Source organism: Microtus ochrogaster, chromosome X (genome assembly GCF_000317375.1).
Source record: "Microtus ochrogaster isolate Prairie Vole_2 chromosome X, MicOch1.0, whole genome shotgun sequence".
Classification (NCBI taxonomy): domain Eukaryota; kingdom Metazoa; phylum Chordata; class Mammalia; order Rodentia; family Cricetidae; genus Microtus; species Microtus ochrogaster.
In genome coordinates, this window is record NC_022026.1 from 23,081,200 (window position 1) to 23,088,776 (window position 7,577).

The following is a 7,577-nucleotide window of genomic DNA, read 5'->3' on the forward strand; positions in this document are numbered from 1 at the left end:
CTCCACCCAGGTCCAGGAAGGTGAGCATCCAAACAGACTAGGCTCCCACAAAGCCCGTCCATGCAGTAGAATCAAAACCTAGCGCCATTGTCCTTGACTTCTCTGTCAGCCTACACCATCAGCCACATTCAGAGAGTCCGGTTTGATCACATGCTCCATCAGTTCCAGTCCAACTGACCTTAGTGAGTCAGTGTCTCAGTGGGTGGACGCACCCCTCGCGGTCCTGTCTTCCTTACTCAAGTTCTCCCTCCTTCTGCTCTTCATCTGGACCTTGGGAGCTCAGTTCAGTGCTCCAGTGTGGGTCTCTGTATCTCCATCCATCGCCAGATGAAGGTTCTGTGGTAATATGCAAGATATTCATCAGTGTGGCCAGTTCAGGCACCCTCTCCTCTGCTGCCCAAGGAACAAGCTGGGGACATCTCCTTGGACACCTGGGAACCCCTCCAGAATCAAGTCTCTTGCCAACCTTAAAATGTCTCCCTTAATTAAGATATCTTCCCTGCTCCCTCATCCACCCCTCCTCCATCCCAACCATCCCATTCTCTCAAGCTCTCCTCATCCTCCCCTTCTCCCTTCTCTTTCCCCATCTCCCCTTATCCCCTCCCACCCCCACCCCCGTGCTCCCAACCTCTGTCCCGCAATCTTGTCCACTTCTAATATCCAGGAGGACAACTATATGTTATTCTTTGGGTTTACCTTCTTATTTAGCTTCTCTAGAATCACGAATTATAGACTCAATGTCTTTTATTTATGGCTAGAATCCACTTATGAGTGAGTACATACCATATTCATCTTTTTGGGTCTGGGTTTCCTCACTTAGGATAGTGTTTTCTATTTCCATCCATTTGCATGCAAAATTCAAGATGTCATTGTTTTTTACCGCTGAGTAGATCTCTAAAGTATATATGTGCCACACCTTCTTTATCCATTCTTCTATTGAGGGGCACCTAGGTTGTTTTCAGGTTCTGGCTATTACAAATAGTGCTGCTATGAACATAGTTGAACAAATGCTTTTGTAGTATGATTGGGCATCTCTTGGATATATTACCAAGAGTGGAATTGCTGGATCCTGAGGTAAAGGAGTATTCTTGTTCCACATGTTCTCAAACATGACTTGTCACTTGTGCTTTCAATCTTAGCCATTCTGACTGGCATAAGATGGAATTTCAGTCATTTTGATTTACGTTTCCCTGATGGCTAAGAATGTTGACTATCTCCTTAAGTGTTTCTCAGCCATTTGAGATTCTTCTGTTAAGAATTCTCCGTTTAGATCTGTACTCCATTTTTAATTGGATTATTTGGTTTGTTGATATCAAGTTTCTTGAGTTCTTTATATATTTTGGAAATCAGCATTCTGTTAGATGTGGGGTTGGTAGAGATCTTTTCCCATTCTGTAGACTGCTGTTTTGTTCTATTAATGGTATGCTTTGCCTTACAGAATCTTTTCAGTTTCATGAGATCCAATCCCATGTATTAGTTGTCAATATTAGTATCTGTGCTACTGGTGTTCTATTCAGAACATGTTTCCTTCACCAATGTGTTTGAGATTGTTTTCCATTGACTCTTCTGTCAGGTTCAGTATATATGGATATATGTTGAGGTCTTTGATTCACTTGGCCTTGAGTTTTTGCGGGGTGATAGATATAGATTGATTAGCATTCTTCTACATGCTGACATCTAGTTAGGACAGCACCATTTGTTGAAGATGCTTTCAACATTTTCAGCATTGAAAATTATTGACTTCTTTGTTGAAAATCATAGGTATGTAGATTTATTCCTGGGTCTTTGATTTGATTCAGTTGATCAACCTGTTTATTTTTATGCCAATACTATGTGGTTTTTATTGCTATAGTTCTGTAGTAGAGCTTGAGATAAGAGATGGTGATACCTCCAGAATCACTAAATCCAAATTCTTTTATTTTACAGAATTGTTTAGCTATCCTGGCTTTTTTGTTTTTCCAAATGAAGTTGAATATTGTTCTTTCAAGATCTCTAAAGAATTGTTCAACTGTATTTTTGATTCTAGAATTTCTATTTGATTACTTTTATAATTTATATGACTTTATTGAGCTATATTTGATGAGTATTCTTAGCATACCTTCCTTCTTTAAATGTGGTTTCCTTTAGTTATCTAAGTATATTTAAAATAGCTGCTTTGAAATATATGTCTAGTTTAACATCTGGGCCTTTACAAAGTCATTTCTATTTTTTATGTGTTTGAATGTCTGCCTGCATGTGCACTACATACTTGCCTGGTGCTCTTGGAGGCCAGAAATGGGAACTAGAATACAGGCAATTGTGAGCTGCTTTATGCGTTCTGGAAATCAAATTTAGGTCCTCCACAAGAGCAGCAAATGTTCTTAACTAATTTCTATCTCCAACCCCTGTTAGTTCACTTTTTGTAATTGTTTAGTGAATTGATTAGACTAGTCCATTGAGCTCTATTTGCCCCCATAGTACAGTGGCTCAATTTTTACTCCACAGAGGGTAATCGTTGCTTGTGAAAACATCCTGACCCATCTTCCTGAAAGGAGATGGCAGTGGTTTTATATCAGGGCAGTGTTTTCATATCATACCTTTTCCCTAATCGTCCTCTGTTATTTATTTTTAAGTTCTATTTTTATATTAGTTTTCTGTTGCTTTTCTGGCAAAAGCAACTTTAAGGGAGAATGGTTTACTTTGACTTACAGTTCCAGGGCAGTATGGTTCATCCTGGCAAGAAAGACATGGTAGAAGGCAGGAAAGGCATGCTAACAGTATCAGAAAGCTTGCTGGTCACATTGTATCCACGCTTAGGAAACAGCGAATGAATAGAAAATTGAGCCTGGCTATAATGTATTAAGGTCCACACCTAGTGACTACCTTCCTTCAACAAATCTCCAACCTGTTAAAGGTTCCACACCTTTCCCAAACAGTGCTACCAAATAGGGTCTAAGTATTCAAACATTTGGCCCTATGGGAAGCATTTCCTATTCAAACCACATTATGCTCCTGGTTTCCATTTGTTCGTGGCCATGTTTTAATGGCATTCAATCCAACTTCAGAAGTTTCTGTAATCTTTAACAGTCCCAACATTGTTCAAAAGTCCAAAATCTAAAGTATTTTCTGATAATGGAGGCAATATCTTAGCTGTGACCTTCTGTAAAAAAAGAAATTATGTCATTCCAACATACAATGGCACAAAAGATACATTTCAATTCCAAAATGGAGTAGCAAGCAAAGATTGTACGAATACCAAGCAACACCAAAAGCCAGCACAGCAACATCGAATCCTGCAGCTCTATGTCTGGCATCTGTAAGTCAGAACGAAATCATCTCAGTTCCAATGGGCTTAGTTAGCCCTTAGTTAGACCTTCCAGCTCTGCTGCCTTTCTCTTGGTTCGGCTCTACTCTATATATGCAACATTCATCAGTGGGCATTTATGGTCCTGGTTCCTTCCTGCAGTGGCCTTTCAAGACCTCTTTGAAGGGACTCTGACTCTGGAGCATGTTGCTTGTCCGCAGCAGCTCTCTAGAACTGTGGTGCAAAACTTCATGACCCTCTCAGTTTTGTAACGTTCATGCCTGCAAAACCGCTACCACATGAATGACAGGGCCAGATTTTCCTTTGATCTTAGGGCGAAGCCTGGTCCCCTTGAATCACAATTGCATCAGCTTTTGTTTGCTAACCCTGGAGAAACACTTCTCTAGACAGTTGCTTTCCAGAACAGGAAACCCTTTTGGCATTGTGAGTTTATCTTTTCTCCTTTAAAGTACATTCTCATTTTCATACATTAGATCTTTTGATGGGCGGAGTCTTAACCTCAAGGCACCTCCATTATTGTCTCTGTGCAGAAAAGGAGATTTCTTTTTAATGAAATTAAACTCTTTAACAATTACAGATGCTTTATCATCTACATTTTCTTTGTTCACAACTTTAAACGTTTTCATACAACTTTCCTCACCAAACTTCACATTTTAAATTTTCTTTTTATTCCACTTTATCTTTCCTAAAATGAGAGCAGTGAGTAGCAACTATGACATATCCTCTACCAAACAAGTTAGGCTATAACTTAAATTCAACTTTGCTTAAGTTCTTGGGACAAGGGCATAATGCAGCCTGATTATTTATGTAAATAAAAACTAAATGGCTTCTAGCCCAGAAGGAGCCCCATCACCCTCCAAAACCTCTTAAGCTAGTCTTCCATAGTTCACATTATTCTATGCTTTCTAGTCTTCCAAACTCCTATTAGAATTGTCCTTTAAGATCTGCATTCAAGGGCTTTTCTAGGTCAAAGTTTCAAACTCTTACGCATTTCTGGTGTAAAATACTCCCAAAGGCCTACGATTCACACGGTCAAGTTTATCACAGTAGCAGTCCCACTTCCCAGTACCAATTTCTCTGTTAGTTATGTTTCTTTTGCTGTGATAAAATGCCCTGACTTAAGGAATTTTACTTAAGGGAGAAGGACTTTATTCAGGCTTACAGTTCCAGAGAGACACAGTCTACCATGGCAAGCAGATGTGGCAGAGTTAATCACACCCGGCAGGAATAAGACCACCACCACAATTTTGAGCCAAATTTGAAGTATCTTTAATTAAATACTGGGCAGAGGAGGATCACCTCTAGTCAGGCCCATTCCTGGATTCCCAGAAAATGGCCATTAGTCAAACTTTGCAAGGCTTTAAAAGGACATCAAATTTCCCACCAAGTCTAATAAGGGGCAAGCAGATATCTTGGCATGCCCCCTGCCTGTATACAGCCATCATGACTCCCATCTCATACCCAATCAGGGACAAGAATATATTCTGACTTATTTCCTGTCCATGTACCTCCCACCCACACGTGATCAAGCATATCTAGTGAAATTGGGCCAAACAAACTTGTCTAGGGGAGTGAAAACATGAACAATAGCTTCCAACATTTAACGTTGCTTCTCACTGCAGCAGACAAGAAGGCAGAGTGGCAGGAGCAGGAGAATAAGCTTGTCACATTACAACCACAGTCAGGAAGCAGACAGTAAACAGGAAGTGGGGCTGGGCTATAAAACATTAAAGTCTGTTCCCAGTGATCCATTTCTTCCAGTGAGACTCCTCCTGATGAATATTCCACTACTTTTCCAAATACCATCACCAGCTGGGGACCAAGTGTTCAATCAAGTGAACCTATGGGAAACATTTCACATTCAAACCACAGTTTTATTTTTTGATAATTTTATGTATATATAATGTGATCATATTCACCAGCCACCACCCACTTTTCTTTCCCTTCCAACTCCTGATGACTCCCTTCTCCTCACCTAGTCTCCTTTCTACCTTCATGTAGTTTTTAGTACAGGCACTGTGCAGCTTGGTCTCCTTTTTAAGCTTCTAAATGGCCTTCTGTTAATGTACATACTACTTGCTAGTTGATTGTGTCCTCTCTCGCTCTTTCACTCCTAGTGTTCTTGGACATAAATTTCTCTACAATGTGATACACTTAAAATAATGCCCCTTTGAATGGAAAAGGACATTTATAATTGCCTATTTACCCAGTTTGTCTGTAAACCTCAAATTGGTCTGTTTTGTGTTATCAGTCCTCTCTTGTGTTCACTAACAAAATCTTCAAGAGTTTTTACAGCGACCTTGGATTTGAATTTCTCTAGGCTCTGTTCTAATTAAAATCCTTCTCCTTAGGGAAAACTTCAGAGCTCATAACATGCCTTTTACTAAGATGGAATAGAGCCACTCTTTTAGGTCTGAGGGATAAGGATAGTAGTGCTTGGTTTATATCAGATATTCAGCTCTATGAGTAGAAGACTGTGCAATACTTGCGGTCCTTGGTACTTTTGCTTTGTGTCTCTCGGCATAGAAACTCTCCTCTAAGCTCATTGAGATAAGAACAATTGAGGCCAAGTATTCAAGCTTGCCTTGCTTTTGCCCTGTAATAGTTCTATAACATAAATACAGTCTGAGTAGAAGACTTTTGCTTGTTTGTAATAGAGCATTTCTAATACAGATCTTAGTGGAGGCTAAGTCCAGCAGTCTTGGACCTCCTAGGAATCCCAGCCTGGAAGTTTGGCCATGTCTGATTAAAGCAGTTCTTCTATCACACTGCCATGAGGGTTAATTTAAACATGCCATGTCTCATATGTCATAGGCTCTCACTGCTCACTGATACCTAGTAGGATTCTGGAAGCAAATAAATACATATCCTCTGGGCAATTCTCTGTGACTTTGTGTGATTGTATTTTATTCGATTTTATTGAGAGGAGAGAGAACAAAGTTTTAGGGCATAAAACCAGTGCGCCATACATGCTAAGCAAGCTCTGGACTACTGGACTCTACCCCTAGCCTGACATGATTATGTTTTATAATTTTCACCAGTTATTTTTTGAAGAGCTTATTTATGGAGCTCCTCATACAACTACCCAGGGGAAAGATTTTCTTATATTCTATATTATTAAAGAAATTGGTAATGGTCAAGATTTTCTGTTAATCTTCATTTTCTTAGTACAATAAGGAAAAGAAAGTTAGTATTGCTATACTTATTACAAAGTGTTTGGTTAAAAATAATTTTCTATTATCTACTAATAACTATTTTAATGAATATAATTTGAAATTATATTAATTTGCATGAAGTTCTTTTCATCTAGATTAATTATCTGTTATTTTTATGTACATATAGGCAAGGTTACTGAGAATGTCACTTGAGCACACCCAGAAATGCAAAATTGTCTGGAATCGCCTGAAACAAACAGGTACAATGGGGCTTGGGTTTGGTAACACATTTACAAAGGGAGTTTATGCTGAGGATGTAGTTCAGTAGTACAGTGCTTGTCTACTGTGCATGAGACCCTGGGTTTAATCCCAGCACCGCAAAAAGAAGAGAGTTTATGATCTAAATAATAAAGTCACTAGAAAATTTGGCTACCAGAAGTTTGGACCATACTCCATAACCAGTAAAATTATTCTTTAAGAATTTTTCTATGCTGTATGTTAGAATTTTTACTCCTTAGTACAGTGCTTGTAGTGAGAATAATACTTTCTAAGGAATGATAATATTAAACTTAAAAGCAGGTCGCTATTGTCTAACATAATGTGTTGCTCTTAAGTCATTGGATTTCACACTATCTTATTTGCCAGTAGACTTCAAATCAAATATTACATACTGCTAAAGTTTGTTATCAAAACTCTAAACATTTTGAAGTTATAAAATAGGTTCTTTCTGTTTTCCTTAGTAGATATTGGCTTTTAGATTTTTTTTATAGTGTGGTGTCCATCTGTTCATGTATTCGAATTGTTTTGAGTCAATGGGTATTGTCAGATTCTGAGGAGATAATCATGTTTATCTTTTAAACTACCAGTATACTGAATCATAATAATAAATTTCCTAAAATTAAATCATCATTGCTTTTCTGGAATAAAGTTTATTTGGTCATGGTATATTTTAATATGTGGATGAATTCTATTTCATAGGATTTAGAAATAGTTGACCTTTTGAGTTTTTTGAGCATATGTGATATCTTTGATAGATTTTAATAAAAAGAGGTGAGCACAAAAATTAACTTAAAATACATGAGATTTGTTTTTCAATCTGTGGCAGCCATTTAATTAAA

The 7,577-nt window shown here is 38.2% G+C and overlaps 1 protein-coding gene across 1 annotated transcript in view; it reads left to right on the forward strand.

The window, feature by feature from the left end:
- Tex11 (testis expressed 11) overlaps nucleotides 1–7,577 on the forward strand; it is a 278,018-nt gene that overhangs the window by 223,145 nt on the left and 47,296 nt on the right. The window contains exon 26 of the mRNA XM_005358598.2: nucleotides 6,652–6,719. Within this exon, the coding sequence (XP_005358655.1) occupies nucleotides 6,652–6,719 (68 nt within the window). The remainder of the gene's footprint in view (nucleotides 1–6,651; nucleotides 6,720–7,577) is intronic.